The sequence below is a fragment of the Nymphalis io genome, chromosome Z, assembly GCF_905147045.1.
Source record: "Nymphalis io chromosome Z, ilAglIoxx1.1, whole genome shotgun sequence".
Taxonomy (NCBI): Eukaryota; Metazoa; Arthropoda; class Insecta; order Lepidoptera; family Nymphalidae; genus Nymphalis; species Nymphalis io.
In genome coordinates, this window is record NC_065918.1 from 4,992,643 (window position 1) to 5,014,881 (window position 22,239).

Here is a 22,239-nt window from a genome sequence, read left to right on the forward strand (position 1 = left end):
TATTTATTTTACATCACATGTATTTATTGATTTTCTTTAATCATAGATTAAGTCACTAAACATCAATTTCTATGTTAGACATATGCATTTATATATATATACGAGATATATATATCGTAATAACATCGACTTCTATTTAAAAAACGTACGCATATTACTTTTAAATAAAATGATTTTCCATCATAAAATTCAAACAATTATTAATCTGATCTTATTGTGAATAACAGAGTTGAGAACATGAGATTTTAATTTAAATCGATATCAGTATCTAAAACGTTTCGACGTCTAATATATAAGCAAATTTCCAAGCGTCCCTTTCCCAACCTGTTCCATTTCCTATGTCTGCATAATAGATAAGTTTATATACGCACATATGTAAATAAGTACTCTATAGCATATAGTATAGGGACCGATATATAGTTTAAAGCTATACTTATACATTCACTTGACAATACTAGCCTCCCCCATACCAGGATATTTTACTTTCTCTGGACGAGGCCCCTTAGGCGCGTTGAACACCTCCCGGTAAGGAGAGCCTCCCACCTCCCTTTCGCTTCCTCGGACCCACCTCACGCATAGTACACACCATACAGAGAGAACTAATTCTGGCAACCTCCATAAACTCATACGTGTATATATAGACTTATTTAAATACGCAATTTGGAACGAACCTCTACTTAAACAAGGAGGCCCGTACAGCTCGAATCAATTTAGAATGGATTTCTGTCCGGGTGATTAGAGCCAGATTAATTTACAATTATCTTTATAAATTAAGATTGGTGTTTGAGATTTAAAAATATCAGTAGTTTGTATAGCGTAGCTAGTGTTCATTAATACTTTATTTGTGATAAAAACATTAAAAGATTTTTTTTTTATTATTTATACTTCTAGTTATATTCTATCAAACTTTAACATGTGCAATGAGTAATATACGTATGTAATTACAAGTATATACCTGCATAGTTGTTGCCTTTTTCTTAGAGATTTTAGGAGGTATCTATGAATAAAATGTGAAATGTATGAATCTAAAAGGTACTTTCTACTATGTTCGCCTACATTACAGGATACGCAATATATATTGCTCTATAAAGTTACTTTCAACACACTGAAGATCGTGTTTTTACTAAATTATATCGAAAAGACTATACTAACAAATTATGTGAGATAGAATAATGACTTTTTTAAATAGTGATCAGCAAAAACGAATATATGCCGTTTGTAATAATATATACTGAGTGTTTACGATTAGATGCGTTTTGTGTGAAATATCACAAAACATTGGTATCGTTTACTCAGTGAACAACAGCCTGTATTCTGTGTTTTTCACAAATTGGCTGCGCTAAATTGTGCTAGTCAAGTCATAATCCGCTCTTTTGGGTTTGTTTGAGTTATCGTTTTATCATTTAGCAACACTCGACTGTAGTACGCGCCAATAGGTAACAGCCAGTTAAAATTATACTATTATAGTATATATATATATATAGTATATATAGTACGCTACCCGCATTTGGAGACTTGAAATATTTATTATTAGTATGTGCACAAAAAACGTGGTCTTTGGTTCAAATTAAAAATCGAATTATGGTCACAAGCGATTTTATAAATACAAATAAAATAAATATATAAAGCCTTTATTGCTGTTCTTAATTATACAAATAATAATAATTATATTATTTAGAATGTGCCCTAAACTTTTGAAGTTAAATATCCAAATAAATACAATTAAACCAGACTTTTAGACTTAATTTTTATTTTATTTCTGTAAACAATAGATGTATTTTATCTAAAATCTGTTTGTTCATCAATAAAAAATACACATCACTTATCTAATAAAAAAACAATAGTAAAAAGAGGAACATACGTAATAAATTTAAAAATACAGTCTGTAAATGCCTCCCAACAGTGGGTTCCATTTTGAGGAGAAATTTTGGAGCTCATTCCACCACGCTGCTCCAAAGCGGTTTGGTTTACAGATGTTTACTCACGATGTTTTCCTTCACGGCTACACATAACATGAATTAAAAATACAAATTAAGCTCATGGAAATTCAGTAGTGCTTGCCTGGCTTTGACCCGCAATTATCGGTTAAGATTCATGCGTTCTGACCATTGATAAATGAAAATTCAGTAGTGAATCTTAAAAGAAGCAAACGCGCAGGCAAAAACATTTTTTTGGATTATACAATTTAAAGATTATGTTTCCTTGAACTTGAACATGATCTTTGATTGATGAAAATGCGCTTTGAGTTATTACTCCATAAGTCATACATTTTATAATATGTACCACACTTTATTTTTACGATAAGAGTAACGAAAAATTATTTAGACGTTCAATCTCTTTCTTACGTTCATTAATTTGCTATTTAAGGCTAATACTTAACTTTATACTAAATGACGTAATAACACGGCAGAAATGTAAGTTTAAGTGTGCAAGTGAATGAACAGACATACTAAATAACTCCTTTTCCTATTACTGTTTAGAATATGAGAGTGCTTTTATATAGTCAATTTCATATAATATCAGTCAAATTTATATTGAAAGATTTACTTTTTAACAAACACTGACGCAAGTATTTTTATTTATAATATATAATATCCTGGGACATTATTCACACATGGCCATCTGATCCCAAACTAAGCTGAGCTTGCACGATGGAAACTAGACAACTGATATACTACATATACTACTTTTCTTTTGTAAATACATACTTATATAGATAATTACACCCAGACTCAGGACAAACAGATATGTTTATGCACACAAGTGTCTGTTCTGGGTAAGAATCGAACCCACAACCTTCAGCGTGAAAGGCAAGTATCTACCAACCACGCCAACGGTCCGTCATTTTATTTATTATATTTAATTTCTATACGAAAAGTATGAAGAATGTGATGATGACTAGAGTTTCTCAAGTTCTGTGTTAACTGGCTGTTTTTAAACAGCAAAGATAGTTTGAGATAAAACGTAATATATGTACAAAATATATCAGGGAGATCTCTAGTAATAGCAAAAATACGTGTAGAGTGGGCGTCGTATGATCCTGGAGCTCTCAAAACACACTTTACATTGTATAAAGGCAGGCATAAAATTTGGTGAATTTACATTTCCAAGTCGACGACCAGTTTTGTTAAGTTACTATTTTGTTTGCGATTTCTTATGTCTTTATTATCCTCATACTCTGTGGATTTAGCTTTAAAATATTTTTTTCAACGTTTTCTTGCGTTATGTATTTATGAACTACTTCCGTTCGTCATCATTGTTACATTTTGCTGTAAAGTAGTTGTACTTGCGGCTCTTATGCCTCCAGGGTAAGCCTATCTTGCGCTACAGCTTCAACGACATTCGCTGTTTTTAACATTTCCTGTACACCAGCTTGCTTTCCTCTGTATAACTAATACTTCATTCTTTACCTCTGTGCTATAACTTATTATTAATACACTGCAATATTTTGAACAACAACGTCAATGAAATGAACGACGTTAATGAAAGGTAGAAAGTAACAAAATTGCTGTTAAGATTTATTTTATTGTATGTTGGATGATAATAATATAATTATATATATATATATATATATATATATAATTCTATATATATATATATATATATATATATATATATATAGAATTATATAATTCTCAGTATTATAGTGCTAGATTAATATCGAACGCAAGTTCACAACAACAGGCAGTAGGTGGGTTAACAATTAAGCGTATGTATGTAGGTATGTAGCGCTTAGGAACATAATTTTAGGTTATAATAAAAGACGGCTGAGAGAAGAAAGATTTAATAAATAGATATCTTAATTTTAATCTAAAACAGTATCAGAACTAGATCGATATTAAATTAAATTTAAGGAATTACAAATTGACTACACAGAATAATTATATGACATCAAATCTTTGAGCCAAACATTTATAATAATTGTAATTTTTATCTGAGAATACGATAATGGTCTGAAACATTTAGAATTAGGGTGCTATTAAGTGACAATAGGTTTCACAACGGTGTTCAACGAGTACATTGAAATATTACTAAGCTGGTCTTATATACCATTAATAAGACCGAGAGCAAGTTTAGATATAAGCAAAATGATATGTAGCGCACATTTTAAAATTTGTTTAAACTATTTGTGATGGTAGATATTTTTATATTATCAATATTATGTAACTCATTAAGGCCCAGTATGAAGTTTGTGTCGTACATATTGTTCTAAGAAAGCGAAGCTTCTTGTACATAAGTTTAAGGAGCAAGATATCGAAGAGTTCTTTACAGAGCTTCACATACATTGCGGCACAGAAAACAACCATTACACGTAACCCACACATTCGATTTTTTTTTCATAATGAAAATTATTTTATTATAATATTATCAACAAACAAAATTTACAACATAAGAATACAATAATTACAATAGTTTAATTTCCAATTGCTAAAATTCTATAATTTATATAAATGAAATAAAAATTTAGTATTAAACGGATACAATTGAAAATTTTCTATTGTCGTTTACTTATACAAATGTGTAGCTACGTTAATGGCGTTACTTGGATTTATAGCACCCTGAATTAAATTATAATAAGATATTATAAAACTAACTAAATAGTTATTGGTACTTACAAAAAATAATTACAGATTATTAAATTACTAAACTATTTTTAATCTCATAGAACATTTATGCACCATAGATTTTATGTGATTAATTATATTAAAATTTCAAAGAGGCGTTAGAAGCTTGTGGGGAGCGAATTGTTCTTTAACTACGTGTTTAGGTTAAAAGTGTACCACATTAAGAAGTCGAAGGTATAGTTTAAGTAGAACGTTTACAATATATGAGACTATCAATACCGTATAATAGATGTGACAAAATAATCTAAGCCAATACTTAAGTCAAGTTAAAAAATAATCTAGAACTAGTGTGGTGCTATAGAACAGTTTTTGAAACAAACCGATTGACTGATATATAGTAATAAGGAGCATCAAGTTAGTTCTCAACTGCTTAATATACTGGAAGACCGTAAAGAAAACAAATAAAAATGTAAAATACGTTGAAATTGGTTTCATTTATGTAGCTCAAAGTTTTCAATTTAATTTAATTTTTCGATTCAAGAGCTTTAATGAACATATCGTTGCATAGATTAAAAGTAAATAGTTTATATTTACGGACTCGAGAACAGATGCAAGTCGTTCGCAACAGGGGTAGTGCGACGTTGCCGCTTCGACCAAGAAACTGTGGGCCACGGTTGTTATGCCTTATGCCGGACAGTTTACAATCCCCATTATTGTTCTCAACAATGGGAATTTCAAAAGATAATTTTTAGAACATGCTGAAACATTTGTAGACGATTTAAAAGAGTCGTAAGGTGGAGAATTGATAACGTACATTTGTTTTAAAATTTCAAATTTAAAATGTTAAATTCTATTTTACTTAAATATAACACTGAGACAGTATCGATACGCAAATTATTTTTTTGAAATATTTTCGAATAGAGCACTAAAATCTTTAATATCGAGAAGGAAGTACTAGTCCATAAAATTTTACGAACGTCTAACAATCGATATGCGTTTAAAATGATCTATTAAAAATATTTATCTCTTTTACATTACAACACTGATGCGAATTCAGTAGGTTTATTGCAGCCGTTTCAAAGTATTAAACATTCAACACCATTTTAACTCTAACAACCATAACCATTTCCATTAATCTGGTAGCGCGTACATAAAATAATATTTGTTTTTTTATTTATATTTATCTATTCTCTTTGCAAGAGCACTTCAATTATATCCATAACAATTACAGTCTCTGAAACCTTTTGTACTACACGTATTTGCACAAATTATTCAATCGAATTGCACCAATAGTGACGCTTCGAAGATTGACGTGACGATGTTCTATCATCACTTAAATCACACAGATCAAAGTACTAAATGACAATAATCATTGAAATCGCATTTATTGCTTTGTCTTTAGAATTTGTCATATAAATAATGAACACCTATCGTAGCGTCCGCAATCATTTGGACTCATTTAAGTATATCCTTATCACGTTTTCGGCTTCCTTTAGCCCGTTGGTGGGGTGTCACCAGATCAAATACGATCTCATATATTGTTTCCATATCAAGTCGTATCAACTCCAATCCGGACAATACTACATTTTTAAGAAGGTTAAGTCATCATCTTAGTATTCACTAAAATTTACATTGTCTTAGGATTCCGGTTACTATTATCGTTGCAAATAATGCGAATAAAGACATTAATATTATATTAACACGTGTACTTTCCAGGCACCATGAGGTTTAAGTGTCCAAAGCAATATAAAACTTTAGTGAATCTAAGTCGACAACTTATTGAAACCACAAGTGTATGGATCCATTATTCAAACATAGCTAATAACTTTGATGTTAAAAAGTACTAACACACTAAACATTAATGTTATAATGTTAGAATTTTATAGTTATTATTCTACTTAAAAATTCTTTTCATTATTAAGTATATTATCTTGTAAAAAAAAAGACAATTATAAATCCTTACATTTATGTCGAAGAGTGGCATTATTTTAACGATTATCATAAAAAGTAAATTTGTAAAATATTAATCCTAATCCCAACGTCAATTACATTATAAATTCTATAGTAATACAGAGCTTTGTTATCTTAGCAGTCATATATTTATTAAAATTTCTAATGCATTACATGGGCAACATATATTTAAACATTGACAATAACCATTATAACGGGAACACGGTATCATAAGTCCCATATTTAGTTAACGACTCCACGACGGATACTTGTCATAGGTACTATTATCTAACACAATATAATACGAACAAAATAAGCATTGAGTCATTGACGTATGTAAAAATATTACAAAAAATTCGAAGATTATGTTGAATTTAATAGCTATACAGCAATTAATTCTGTAAAAAAATAGCATCAATTAACATTTTTTTACAATAATACAATATGATATATAAATATCTAGATTTTACGCTTAAATTAACTATCATAGTTATTTAATATAAGACGTAACCTTTAATATTCAATGTTCAATCACTTTAGTTAGTTGAAAAGCATTTAAGTATCCCGATTACCCAAAAGTTTGCGTTGCAATTGCCACAAAACTACAACAGTAACATAAATTTATTATAAATATAATTAGATGAATACACAGTATATTATTGTGCGAGGGAAAATTGTGCTTTTAATTAAAATGTTAATAAAATGAGAAACAATAATATTATAAATGATTATTAAATTGTATAAAATATTTGATAAAACAAATTAATAAAATTAATTTATTTATATTATATTTGATTAAATAAATAAATAAAGTTTTTATTAATACTGTTAAAATGTGAATATAAATTTATTATTGGAATATATTTCATTAAAATAAAAAATAAAAAAAAATCATACGTATTCATTAAAATACGTTCCTAAAAATAACATTAAAAAAAATTAAATAAAATCTCAAATAACCCATTAAAATTAAGATCAGGACTAAACTTAATCGTCATAATAAAAAAAAATGAATGCAATAATGAGTAATGTTTGAGTCGACAAGTTGCAACGTAAGCATAAATCGAACTCTATTAGAACGATGTAATATTATTTTAATTTTATTATTATCCATTCCAAGAATATTTAACCTGATTATCATGTAAGTATGTACTAAAAGTACATCAGAACGCACGTAGAAACTAATTGTATCCTGAGAATAACTACAGAAACAACACGACATCTATGTGGACACCTAGTTTTTAGAATTTATTTTCCTTGGCAAAACTACTAAACGATACTGTAGCGATATAATTTACTTTATTATTATATTTGACTAATTTCCGTAAATTTTAACCTAATCCATTACAATGTTGCGATAATCTATGATAAAAGTTTCATAAATTGTATTATATTTCGACCTCTAACTTGTTGCATAATAAGGCAAGGGCTTATGGAGTATGGACTTGTATTCTAATGGGACTATTAACAATACACCATTTAACAATTCTTTATATACTACAGATAATCACTTATAATTAATTTTCAAATTCATTAGTCTTTGTGTTTACATTTCATAATTATCTGATACTGCAATCCACAGCCGCTTGCGTGAATGCGCAGACCCAATGAACGTTTCCATATGTACCGACTAAACTTTCCAGCTGCACGATTGTCGACTCCTAATTACTACCAATTATACTCTAATCATAATATATTATATATAATTTCCACAAACCGTATTAAATAAAATAAAGTAATTGAATAATACTTAGATTGACTCGACTATATTTAAATTTAGAACATTCTCGTTAAAAACTAAACCTTAACAATATCAGTTATGGAAATTCATAACTATGTCGTCAAAATTTATTTGTTATTTCATTAAAAAATATATATATGTTTGTTGCGTAGAACGTGTTGGTGTTGTGCAAATTAAATCACCGACCTGCCAATTTTAATACCTAAATACGAAATACCAGGTACATGTAAGCTGTTAAGATAACTGTCAACAATTAAAATTATAATAGCAAATTTAAGTAAAATCTTTCTTAACCTGAATATACACCGGTATTCGAAACCAAAAAAAACAAAACAGATTAATAATATATTTAATCTGTGAAAATAAAGAATTTTGGTAACAGCGCCATCTCTTGGCGTTGTAAAGGTACTACATCGATATTATAATAATTGTGTAAATGGAAACTATTCCATCAAGATTTAGGAAGACACATTATTAGAATGACACAATATTGATTTAAGACTAGTGGGCACTCGGGACTAAAAGAGTCTTAGAAGGAAGGCACCGAATTCTATATTGAATTCGTGAGGATCGTAAGTAGGTCATGAGGATAGTGGTCAAAAAGAGCTCAATGACGCATTGTCGAGTAATCCAAATGGAATTGCAGTTACCTGCACATCAGGCTTACCGATATCAGTCGCATTTCCATAATCTCTGAACATACTGTTCTCTTTGTTCTTTTCTATACAGGTGTTCGCTCTCGTTATATACAATATCGTATATATTGATAAATTAATATTCCTGCGTCTACATAATAAACCTAGCTACACATATATGTATCTTAATTATAAAATGACGGTTTTTAGAATTAATTATTAAAGTCACTAACATATTTATTGTATATTAATATGGTTATCCGTTCCAAGTAAAGGCTAAATCAGATCTTTGTTATATATTTATAGGTACGTAGATATAATCTAAGAGAAATATTTAATTACAAGCCACATCGAAGAAATAATGTATGATTTAGAATAATTTAATTCAGATAAATATCAAATATCAACATAGCTGCTTAATCTTTTTTTCTTTTTTTTTTCCTTTTTTTTTCTTTAAAATTACTTGAAATATATATAAATAATAACATCAAAATAAGCAATCATTCCAGTAGTTGCCAGAAATATTTTTTTTAAATAATAATTGTAGAAACAATTAGACATATATATATCATAAAATTATGAAGGATTAATTTCGATGTGTAATTTGTTTTAGGTAAGTGGGCACAACTCGAATCTTTTCCTAGGCATGTCAAGTTGCCTAAATTCTAAAATTGATGCAATGTTTCCAACGAAATTTTCTTCACAGCCCTGTCCCAACTTTTAAGTTTCATATTCGAAAGAATATTGCATGAATAACTTTATTCTTATATAATAATTTATATACCGCGATTTAGGAATAACGTAAAAGCAAGCTTTTTTAACTATAGCTTAAATTCATAAAATCCTATGAAACTAGCCATCAATGCAATGAACTTACACAATTGTAAGTCTAATAAGCGAATAAAACACATTTGCTCATTAAATTATTAAAAGGTCTATGTAGACACTGAACATAACATAATTTTCAAAAAAAATATAGAATACAATACTGTATGCTTATAAACTAATGAAGCCTTGTCGAAGAGCTGTTTTTGCGTTAGTCCAAATCACGGTACTCCGCATCGAAACGTGTAAAGTCACGATATTACTTTATATAGATAAGATATGGATAGAGAAGGCCGTATAAAAAGAAAGTGGAAGAATTCAATAAGAGCTAAGCAACGGGACAATCTATAGACTTCTCGTGCAATAGCGCTTTACAGCGCGCACTAGCTCTTATAAGCATTATACAAGTGTGATAATATACAAAATATGTTTCTAAGTTGGATATAGATAAGTGGTATTTGAACGCTTGCTGTGGCCGATTAGTATTTGAGGTATCACTGAGACTGAGGGTCGCACTGCAACAGCCGAACAATGGACGGGTCGCTCTTAGCACCCTCGATGAACTCCTCCAGTGAAAGCTTGCCGTCTTTATTCCGGTCCATCTGCCGGAATATTTTATCCGTTCGCTTCTCTGGCGTCGATTCGTCTTCGGGCATTTTCATGACAGAGCCGACCATCTTGTAAATTGCCTAAAATTTATGATTAAATTTACATTATAAATTAAAAAAAAAGTATCTTTTAAATTACTCATCTGAATTAATAAGTAAAATGATAAAATATATAAAGTGATCTTACGGTAACAATTTCTAGCATCTCCTGCCGGGAAATGTATCCGTTGCCATCGAGGTCGTACATCGAGAAAGCCCATTTCAATTTCTGTTCGAGTTTCCCGCGAGATGTGACGCTGAGAGCGCAAAGGAACTCCCGAAAATCTATGGTACCGTCGCCATTAGCATCAAATGTCCGAAACACGTGTTCTGCAAACTGTACAAAAACAATTTTATTATGTTACAATTAGTATTCCCAAAAAATGTTTGGTATTAAAAATTGAATCTTCATTTCCGTCGTTTCAATGACGTCACAATTAAATTGTTAAACGATTGCGTTTATTATTCATAATTTATGAGTTATCAAGAAATTTATGTTAAACTCGTGTGTAAGTTACAACGGTAGGCTGTTCGGATTAGGATCGATCTATATATATACTAATAGCCACATCCACAATACTAGGCGGTCCTCACCGCTAAGCTAAAGGCAATATTTAAGTATAATAATTACCACGTGTAAAATCATACCTTACTAGCATCCCCATATGGGAAAAAATTCCCATATATTTTTTTAAACTCCTCTACTGATAAATGGCCACTTGGACAATCCTTTAAAAATCCCTTATACCATTCTTGTATCTCAGCATCTTTAATCGCATAAATAAAAATATTATAATTCGTTTCATTTATATTATAATTGAATACTATTTTAATTGTTGATTATAAATTATTTTGTACCTGAAAATTCAGTGTTTTGTTTCAGGTCCTCTAAGACTTCAGGTTTAAGTTTGCTGTTCTGTTTACCCATTTTTCTTATATTCTTAACACTTAGATTGAAGAAGTCTCAATAAATTACACAGCCGTTCTATCTCTTAGTAAGTCAATTCTTGTTCCCTAAAATACGAACAAATTATTTAAGAATTTTATAAAATAAAAAAAAAATTAATGATTCAAGTAAATAAAAAAATAAAATAAAAAATCGTACTCTTATTCAAGTACAATTCATTTTTATGAATATAAATTCAGATTATATTCACTTTGATGCTACATTATAATGGTATACAAATATTAAAATAATATAAATCACTCAAGCAACTTAAAACAGTTACACAGACACCAACGGTTAAGAAAATTACGTTACCTCTTTGTCACAAACAGAAAATTAAATTAATGACGCTACTAATGGGTGATTTTACAAAATAACGAGACAAATTAAGAACTTTTTTTTGTTGTAATTTGTATATTATACATGAATAGGCAAAACGTGAATCATTAAAAATATGTATTCATAGAAATACAACATAGAATTCATAGGGACAGTGGTTATTTTCCATCTATATAAGTGCCTATCTATTATTCTAATGGCGCTGGTCTGACGAGGTTGCTTTGTAAGATACACAGCAAGATTGATACGTTTGTAAATGTGTGCACGTGTCATGCACGATAAATTTTTAAAAAATCTTATACGAATTGCGAGATATATCATAAATAAGAATACTGAGCGCCTAAATTTTTGTCAAGACTATATAATATTTTTAATAAACGAATATGCAATAGTTTCATGCTTGAATACAGTATATAATGCGTAACGATGTACATTTTGTTCATTGTTATTGTTACACATTTTTTTTATTATAATGACGATAAAAAAACTAGTCCTACTCGTTTTTATACAATATTAGCTGTCACCTCATAACACATTCGTATTGATAATCGATTTCGTTCGATGAATGTATACCACTGACATAGTATTATTTAAATTTATGAATATTTCAAAATTATTTTATATCGATTATTAAAACGATAAAATAAAAATTCGTTACATCGAGTAGAGGCTACTTTCGAATTGCTATTAAGTATAAGAAAATGTTTTTTTTTTTTTTTAGGTGACAGCGTTTCTTGTGTGTTACATATACATAAATGTATTGCCCGAATACTATTAAACCATATTACGAGTATGCAAATTATACAATAAATTACTGGTATACATTGCGCTATCTATGTGCCAGCGACACAATACTCGATAGAATTGATATTTGAATAATAGAAAATACTAAGACTATTATCGAATGCAACTACGTAAGTACATATCTTAAATGTTATATAATTAATAAATCTATTACACGAACTACGAGGATAATAGCTTAATAAAGTGAAATGCGTCCGCGATTAAAGTGAAGAATCGATGTTATAAATTAATATAAGTATTTACGTCGTCGCACGATTTACAATCCGATAGAGCAAAACACTAAGGAATGTACTTTTTTGTACAAACTTTCATGACTTTTTTAAAAACAATTATAAAAAAAATCACTCAGGTTCGATTACAAACGACGAAAAGATATTTCTTTGAAATATTGTTTCGTATTAAAAAAATAATAACATTTTACTTGAACATAAATACGTAAAACAATAAAAACATGATTCTTAATATTAACTTATTTCTAAAACAAATAATAACTTATAATTTAACATAATGAAAGTACAACATAATTCCCGAAAGAGCTTGCTTCGTCTAAAAACTAAAAGTTAAACAATCATACTTAGCTTATTCAATAATAATAAAGACCACAGAGTATACAATTGAAAATTAAAAGTGTACATAAGTACAATTTTTTGGTATGTGACAAAACGAGACATTGATATATATTTATGTAAGCAGCACAATATTTGATATAAATACTGATTAAATCATATTTTATTTCATTTAAAAATAACAGAAATTAATTGTTATCGAATATATTACTTTTATCCGTGTATATAATAAAAATATATTGCATGAATGTGTTTAATTAGAACTACATTAATAAAAGCTAATGTATTAAATAAATTAATAAAAAAATAACAACGAAAAACATAAAATATTAACTCACTTTCTCTTTATGTATGATCATATCATAATTTAATTTAATTTAATTTTCAAATAATGTACTGCTAAGTGCTCAGAGCTAAGAGTATAGTAAATGTATTTCACAAAGTTCAGGCAGCCAACATTTTTAACTAGGTTGAACTTCGAATAATAATAATAATAAGAATTTATTTATTTAAGTAACAAGACTCATATACAAAATTACAAAAAAATTAAAAAAAATAAACAAATAAAAGCATCCATAGTTGGAAAATAGAATAATAAATGACACAAGTTCGAAAGTCAATATCAGAATCAGAACTGCAAGCAATGAAATGAAGTATTTAACTACTTCAAGTTATCATTTCAATTCGCACGGATGATTTTTCGATGCATTCTAAATTTATGTTCAATTCGAATATACTCAGATCTGAGGAACAAAATATTGAATAATTAAAAAAATAGATAACCTTACGAGCACATTAGGAATAAACATTTGAGCCAAGATTATAAGTATATAGACACAAATGTTATTTGTGTTCTAAATTGAAATAGAATTGTGCATTAGCTTTTAATAGAGAAATCTAGTAAAAATCTTTTTTTTTACATTATTAATATATTTATTAAAATGAATAGAAAAAAAGAAGTACGGGTGTTTGGGTCGCGATGCTGATTTTATAGTGATTATTATCATCCAAAAAGGATATATTTTATTTGAAAATACAATTTGAAATTTAATTTATTTCCAAATATATTAATTGACCTTTTAAATCTTTAAGATATTTTAAATTTTATACAATTTTAATTCCAAATTTATGCATCGTTATGGGTTTTCATATTAAGATTTACAAAGTTTAGTTAGTAAAATAAAAGTTTTTGAATTAAAGATGAAACCAACATATAAAAAAAGAAAAAAAAACACTTATGGCAATAAAACACATGGAATGTAATCTAAGACAAGAATAACATTTTCTTTTTAGTTTTCAGTGCGTACATTAATATCGGATAATACTGATCAAAATCATGTTATATTCAAATATTAAAAATGTCTATAATTTTTTTAACATTTTATTTCTTTGTTACAAAATTACGAATTATCTAATATTTAACTAGCACCCAAACCTGTTTAATTCAATATTTCCCTATTACATGTATTTTAGTCGATATTTATTTTAATTATTAAATTGTGCGGAAATATATCATAGCTATCCTTATTTTATTCCAATAATGTTTAATATTTGCACTGAAAACTAATAACCATTTTAAAATAACAAAACCGTAATTCGCGACCCCATCAAACGATATGCCAAACTTAAAAATATAAAACTATTACAGCTTTTTCGTAAATTTTATTTAGTCTACCGTCTAATAAATATACAATCTAAAAAGATATGGGAACTAGGATACATTAGAAATGTTGTTCCTTTACTACAAGTTGGAAGGAGACGTCCATGAATTTGTCGTTGTTTTTGGTTGAAATGATAAAAAAAACCTTCATAGCCAATATCGCGCGGAAGAAAGCAAAAAGAGAAGAGAGTAAAAACTTATTTTACCAGGAACTAGAAGGCACAGTAGAGGAATGTAAAATCGAAGATTATAAAATTAAAGAGCGACTGAAACGTTTCCCTAGAAGTCTATATGTTTAAGCTCAAGTCGAACGATGTCAGAAATAAGTAATAATAAGCCATCAAAGACGGCTAATACTAGAATGACAGTTTTAAACTGAGACGATACGATGAAGTTCCCTGTCTATGTGATTAAGAAGATATAAGACCAGACTTGAAAGATGTAATACCAATGTTCGACATTAGATCGATAAATACCTATTAATATGCATATAATAAAACTTACATAATATAATTCGACTTAACAGAAGCGATCAGATTGCGTGGCATCGTGTGTTCGGTATGCGCTAGATTTTTCCGGTTGTCTCTCTCAATCTGATCTTCTCTGTTCGACCACCACTATACTAATTGTTGCCTTAATAATGTAAGATTGACTTTTGTTTATACTTGTGCAGCACATTAATTAACCATCGATATATTTAAATTTGAATGAGTGGATACTTTGAGAACGTTTGCCTATTAAGTGTATGGTTCGGATAAAATACTTTATTTGAGAGGGACGTCCAACGGCGACAATCAAATCAAAGTTTTATAAGTGTTTTATATATTATCCTCATTGTGTGAATTTAAATGTATACGTTAAAATTGGGTGTGTATATATTGACGCAAACAATACTATCGGCTTTTGATAAACACGATCGGATCGTGCTGGTTTTAGAATTGAGATTTAGGTTGATCGAATGCAATCGCCGCAGATCAAACGTAACGCGGCTTAAATATATTTCAGTTTAATACGATTAGCGACATTATAAATGTGCATGTCAGAGATCAGGTCTTTATTATGGTGCAGTTCGCACTAGGCAAGTTGAAAATAACCTGATGAGTAAAATGTAAGGGTATTCATCAATCATATTAAATATCAAAGTTACAAAGATTTCTCCGAATATTTGAATTAAAGAGGTAAAATTTAAAAAATAACGCCGTCGGTTCATATTGAGGTATATAAGGGAGAGAGTGATAATGAGTGAATAAGAAAAAGCGCCTTAAGGCGCAAGCATTTTGGAAAGCTCCTCATCTTGGAGACAGCCCTTGAGGAACTCCTCCTGGGTGAGCTGACCGTCGTTGTTCTCATCCATCTTCGCGAAGATATTCTTAGCGCGCTCTTCAGCCGAATCAGCGGGCCTGTTACTTGAACAAGCTCCCAGCATATCGTAAATAGCCTGTAATAAGAAGTTAGAAACATAGATTTAAATAAATAAAAATAAAAAAACAGAAAAGTATATAATGATTAAAATTATTTCGGCCTTATTAATGCCATAATAGTAATCTTATCCGCCTTACTTGAACGATTTTCGTCATCTCCTGAATATCAATGACCCCGTTGCCATCAACATCGTACATACGGAAAGCCCACTTCAGCTTCTCCTCAGGAGTTCCACTAGAGGTCACGTGGATCGCTTGTAGGAATTCCTAAAACAAACATTAACTCTCGATACACAGCAACATCCCAGGAACATCCAAACGTGGGCGGTCTACTGCTTTGTAAACATTACATGAATCACATAACTGATAGAAATAACAATTTTAATTAAAATGGTAATGTCGTACCATCGCAACATTAATATTTATTTAAACAATTCGCAACTGCATGCACGAACAGAATTATAAACATAGCAAATGGTAAACATTCGCATAATTCGCAATGATAGATATTGGTTTTAGTCGCGTGTGTGTTACCTTAAAATCGATGTATCCGTTCTTGTCCATGTCAAATGTCCGGAACACGTGATCACAGAACTCGACAGCATTACCAGATGGGAAAAACATCTTATACATGTCGACAAATTTAGCCGGGGTCAGCCTTCCGTTAGGACAATCTTGCTGCGAACGCACAATATACAAAACATTAAAGCATCATTTGCATTCAAAGTAAACGCGCAATCAGTGCGCTTGCATGAGCGTACAGCTGGCGCCGTCGCTCTCACTTACCTTGAATCCTTTGTACCATTCCTTGATGGTAGTCTCGTCGTACGACGTGTGCGTTTTGAGGAAATCCATATCCTCTTTAGTGAGCTTATCTTTGCTCACGAAGCAACCCATCTTGATTTCTAGAACAAAATAATTATACATTATATACAAACTGAACAAACATTTTGATATTTTGAAACAGAACTGATAAACAAGCTGAAAACTTTTATCTAATAAATCTTATTGTTACAGACTTATAACCAACAATCATAGAACACAAGTTATAGAAAGTTAAAAGAAGTAGAATCAACAAAGACGTCAGTCATGAAGTTGGTCTGTATAGATCAAAGAACGCATTCTGTGTTTCTTGATTGTATTATGGTGACTTTTGATTCGATACATCTTAACCAGAAACATCTAAGGATGTTTTATTTTTTAGAATTAATAAAATATTATTTTATATTTCTATGTACTAACAAAATAATTTTTTTTTGGTCAGTATAAACCAATATTATTGTGTATTTTTATTTTAGTTCCTCTCCGCCTTTTTTTAACAAATACCAATAATATATATTTTCGATGTCTACGATATTTTAATTTGTTTTTAATGCACTAATAAAGGAATGTTTTTTTAACCTAAATATCACCTGAAGATTAAAAAAATCCGAATATCTATGTCAAAATCTTAAAAAAGGGTCCTAGGTTGCTAATGAGCAAATACTTACAAACGTGTAAGTATTATTTATAATTTTAATAATCATGTCTAGATATGAAAGAATATAAAAGCCCATAAGAAAAACTCATGACGGCACCTTACGACATTTTTTTTATTTCATAGCAATAAAAAAAATGTAGGAAAACATATTTATATTACGCACACACATAAAAGCTATTTTTAATATCTTTTCAACAGTCCCGTCATGCAATCAATCTTTATTTACGAACACCACCGAATGGAATATCGTCAAAAGGCCTTTTGAAATGCAATCGAAAATATTTGAAGCATTTTGAACTATATTCGTGTGCACGTTATGTATTAACATATTTATGTTATACTTCAATATTGTTTAACATTCCACGTATTGATCATGTAACCACGCGTAGATGTTAATACTATAATTTCCAATGGTTCAAAGTTTTAACTATCTCCTGGGAACATTTTCATTTCCCGAGAGATAGACTAAACTTCAATACAATACTGTATGGCCACCCGACCTACTTTATAAGTTATTAACAAGCAGAGTTCTATTATAATTTATCACGTTATCTGTTGATGCGTGTACAGATAGAATAAAACCAACTCTTTAAAAATATAACTATTCCAGATGGACAGACTGGGAGCATTATCAGTATATTATGTAATACTATAAAAATACTTTGGCCTGTATGTATTACATATGTATAAAATAGTCATGGCGATTCGTCGAACGGTATAAAAATCTTTCAATCTCAAACATGAAGAATCATCCATAATTATGTAACTCATTGAATAAAAATATTTACAAATAATTATGATTTATAGGAATAATAAATATTTAGTTACGCCCTGACAGCAACAGCTTAAACTTCTTGAAGACATTAAAAACTATTAAGAATTTCGATATTTACTTGTCAGATATTATTGGTAAAACATAAATTCTATATACCAACGATTTTAATAAAAGACATCGATACGATCCCTACACAGCATAGGGCGTGGAAATGTCATAGACTTAACGACGACAAAGATAAGCGAAGCGCGCACCCTCGCGGCCTTCGCCACAGGTACAAAAGGCGTGCTTCCAATATATATTTCGATAAAGATAAATCGTAAATCTAAAATATAGAACTAAATAATAACTGAACCTAATATTACAGGAATTATCGTTGCTTATAACAATCATATTTTTATTATTAAATAGAAGGCGTCACTCCGACTCATATCAGTTACCCGATACTGAATAGTGACCTATGCCATTAAATTGTCACATGCTATGGATATTCGATTACTTTTCTTTTATATATTTCTATGTGATAAGACAACCCATCAACGTCACCTATTGTGTCTCGACGGCAGAGAGAAGAGGTAAACGAGTTCATGGTCCCAAGGATAAGTGACCAAACAAAGCTAATCATATTTTTACTGAATGACACAATATACTAATATATAAAAGATTTTGTTTGTATTGCTTAAGACAACAACAACAAAAATATTTGTATCGCCTGTTCATAAGCTTAATACAGTTTTATGAAAGAGAACATTATACGTGAACTGTACGTATATATAAATGTATTGTCTACAGACGACGAAGAACCCTCAAGATTGAACGAAATTTCATTACAGACAAGGATTGTAGTGTGTGAAAGATTATAATCATTCAATGTTCGTTCGGAGGCAAAAATATTGTCTCAATTTGAGAAAGGTTCATCAGGTTCATTCAATCGTAAGGGTTTAGTTTCATTGTGAATCGATTCAATTATGAAAATGTTGTAGATTATGTATATGTGAAATTAATCCTTCAATATTACATATTACTGCTACTACTATATTCGCTAATAACCACATTCCATCCCGATATTAAATCTACATAGAAAAACATACGTTTTCTGAAGCTTAAAGAACAATGGAATAAGCTAACTTTATTAGTCATTTGCTTAATTCAAGTATTAAATCGCTAGTTAGACTTAATTTAGTTAGGATTGAATTTATTTTTATATCAAATTGTACTGATATAAATTCATACAATTAACTTGTATTTTCTCCAAAACATTTTCTTTAAACAAAATGTGTAGTTGTATAGGTAGGATTAATATTTAACAATGTAAGCTTTTAGCGATATGACACGTAACATTATTCAAGCACGGAACGGCATGTAGATTGTATGAAAAGTAAAAAACGCAGGTATTATATATAAATATAATATAACGGCCTAATAATGTAAATATAACGTAGTAAGTAGGAACTGTATGTCAATTCTCGTTTCAATATTAATATTTCGTCAATCTGTAAGACAAGTTGAAACATAAGTCTTTGTCTAAGTATGAGCATCAAATGACATAAATAACTTCTTCCTCGGAAAAAATTGCAAATGAAGATTTTTAGCAGAGAACATATCAGAATAGGATTTAAGTACTAATACTTAAATTATTATAAAACGAGATTGTTTTAATATATCCGGTTTCTAATACACGGGATCTATAATAATAACACCAAGTACACATTGTTACGCTTTAACATACGAAATTAGTTGAAGAGATACCAGAATAAAATTCTAACCGCTTTACTTTTTATAACTATGGTTCAGCGACTGTTTATTTAAGCACCGATTTCTCTCTTTCTGTCATTATTGAAGTCCCATTCGAAAGAAGAAGACACATTATTATTTAACTAATCCTCCCTTAGGCAGTATTTGTCGGTAAGTTTATCAACAATCTGCTTTTAAGATTTTATGCACAAAATATTTTCAGGCACATGTTGCTAAAATTTAACAATTTGATTGACAAGAGGTTGACAAGCATTATGCAGTATATTCATTTAACGGCACCAGATACAAGTTATTGTGAACCGCTCATCCGCTTTTGATGTCAATTAATTTCACATAGTTTAAAATGGTTTCTGCTTAGCATATTAAGAATTAATAAATGTACAGTAACAATTTAATTTTATGTAAATAATTGAAACTGAAACTCTTAATTGTAGTCTCATTGTCCTAACAATTTATTTTTATTATAATTAATGTTACAAGCAATAAATAGTGCATGACTATTCCATTATAATTACACGCTCTTATCACTATAAATCAGAATGACACACCACGAGGACTGATTCAACTGATTTCTTTTGTCAGGTTTCCTTCACTCAAATGCTATTATTGCTAAAGTTCTATTTTTAGCGAATATTTTTTCTTTGCTTTATATTTAATACGTTTTTTTTTTTAATTGGTATAAGTGAGGATATTGTCAAGTGTCTTAATCCTTCCTTACTACTTTTTTGAGAGCTTTCATACCAAGAAATAGTAATGCCTATTGTAATTAGCGAATGAAAAGTGTACACTATAGTCGTATTATTTGTATTTCGTGTCATCAGAAAGTGCAGCAACAATACCGTATACCGTAACAGCCTGTGAATGTCCCACTGCTGGGTTAAAGGCCTCCTCTCCTCTTTTTGAGGAGAAGGTTTGGAGCTTATTCCACCACGCTGCTCCAATGCGGGTTGGTGGAATACACATGTGGCAGAATTTCACTGAAATTAGACACATGCAGGTTTCCTCACGATGTTTTCCTTCAGCGTAGAGCACGAGATGAATTATAATCACAAATTAAGCACATGAAAATTCAGCGGTGCTTGCCCGGGTTTGAACCCACGATCATCGGTAAAGATTCACGAGTTCTTACCACTGGGCTATCTCGGCTCAGCAACAATAGGTATCTATATAATCTTGGAATGTGTTTTGAGCTAATATTCGTCACAAAGAGTAAGTAATAGCGTATCACTCCAAGACACTTCGAGTATAGCTAACAGTTCCAATTTCCAACCAACAAATGCGGAATAACGTAATTGAAATAAATTAAAGACTTATTAATTATTAAAATTAAAGAATTATTATATTTCGTCTTAGTATAGTTCGACTTTCGTATAGTTTGTATATTAAGGTAGATTGTATAATCATATTTAATTTGTCTGAAAATCATTTGTTTCGTTTCGTGCAAATTATATACTATTATATTATAAATTAATTATAAACACTGTAGGGCTTATAAAAAATGGGTCTAAATAACAAAAAAAAAACCGTTACTAATTAATAAAGTGATTTGACGAAACGAGAAAATTTATACATACACAACAATAATTCTTATCGTAAAAATATGAAAATTGTTATATTTAAATCCATATAAAAAGTTACAATATTTGAATATATAAAGTACGTTATCGTTGTTCTAATAAGTTAGCATCATCGGCAAAACATAATTGAATCGTGTAACGAAATACCGTATTTTCAGCACGTTTAATAATATGAAAAGCTTTAATATTTTAACGGGACTGCGCTTGAAGCAGAATGAAAGGAAATTCGATAAATTTACGTCCGACTACCGTTAAAAGTACGAAAATCGCAACATCACGTCACCTTTTATTACGTTGCACTTTTACCTAAAATACCACAGGTTATAAATGAAAGTAATGTTCACTTAAGTTTTGAAAACGTCATTAAATTTGGCGTAAAATTCGTTTTCCCATAACACAAATGTAAAATTGTAGACTGATCGAACATTATGCGGAACTGTCGCCTTGAGTTGGCGAATAAATAAGACTTACTTACGATGATTTCCTTCGCTGAAGAGCACGCAATGAATTGTATTTTTTTTTTATGTGCGCCGGGATGGCAAATGACTCTACT

General features: G+C 29.8%; 2 protein-coding genes across 4 annotated transcripts in view; both read right to left on the reverse strand.

The window, feature by feature from the left end:
* Positions 1–7,355: 7,355 nt before the first annotated feature.
* LOC126780275 (neurocalcin homolog) overlaps positions 7,356–22,239 on the reverse strand; it is a 74,413-nt gene continuing 59,529 nt past the window's right edge. For both annotated transcript variants that reach the window (XM_050504597.1, XM_050504598.1), the window contains exons 2-5: positions 11,222–11,377; positions 11,012–11,130; positions 10,512–10,700; positions 7,356–10,405 (exon numbers count right to left, since the gene is read on the reverse strand). In XM_050504597.1, the coding sequence (XP_050360554.1) occupies positions 10,211–10,405; positions 10,512–10,700; positions 11,012–11,130; positions 11,222–11,291 (573 nt within the window). In that variant the 5' untranslated portion in view covers positions 11,292–11,377 and the 3' untranslated portion in view covers positions 7,356–10,210. The remainder of the gene's footprint in view (positions 10,406–10,511; positions 10,701–11,011; positions 11,131–11,221; positions 11,378–22,239) is intronic.
* The window catches only part of LOC126780276 (neuronal calcium sensor 2), a 68,118-nt gene continuing 59,170 nt past the window's right edge, over positions 13,292–22,239 (reverse strand). Inside the window, exons 2-5 of one of the 2 annotated variants that reach the window (XM_050504600.1) lie at positions 16,886–17,004; positions 16,634–16,777; positions 16,238–16,366; positions 13,292–16,116 (exon numbers count right to left, since the gene is read on the reverse strand). In XM_050504600.1, the coding sequence (XP_050360557.1) occupies positions 15,940–16,116; positions 16,238–16,366; positions 16,634–16,777; positions 16,886–16,996 (561 nt within the window). In that variant the 5' untranslated portion in view covers positions 16,997–17,004 and the 3' untranslated portion in view covers positions 13,292–15,939. The remainder of the gene's footprint in view (positions 16,117–16,237; positions 16,367–16,633; positions 16,778–16,885; positions 17,005–22,239) is intronic. The other variant, XM_050504599.1, reaches the window with a different exon arrangement.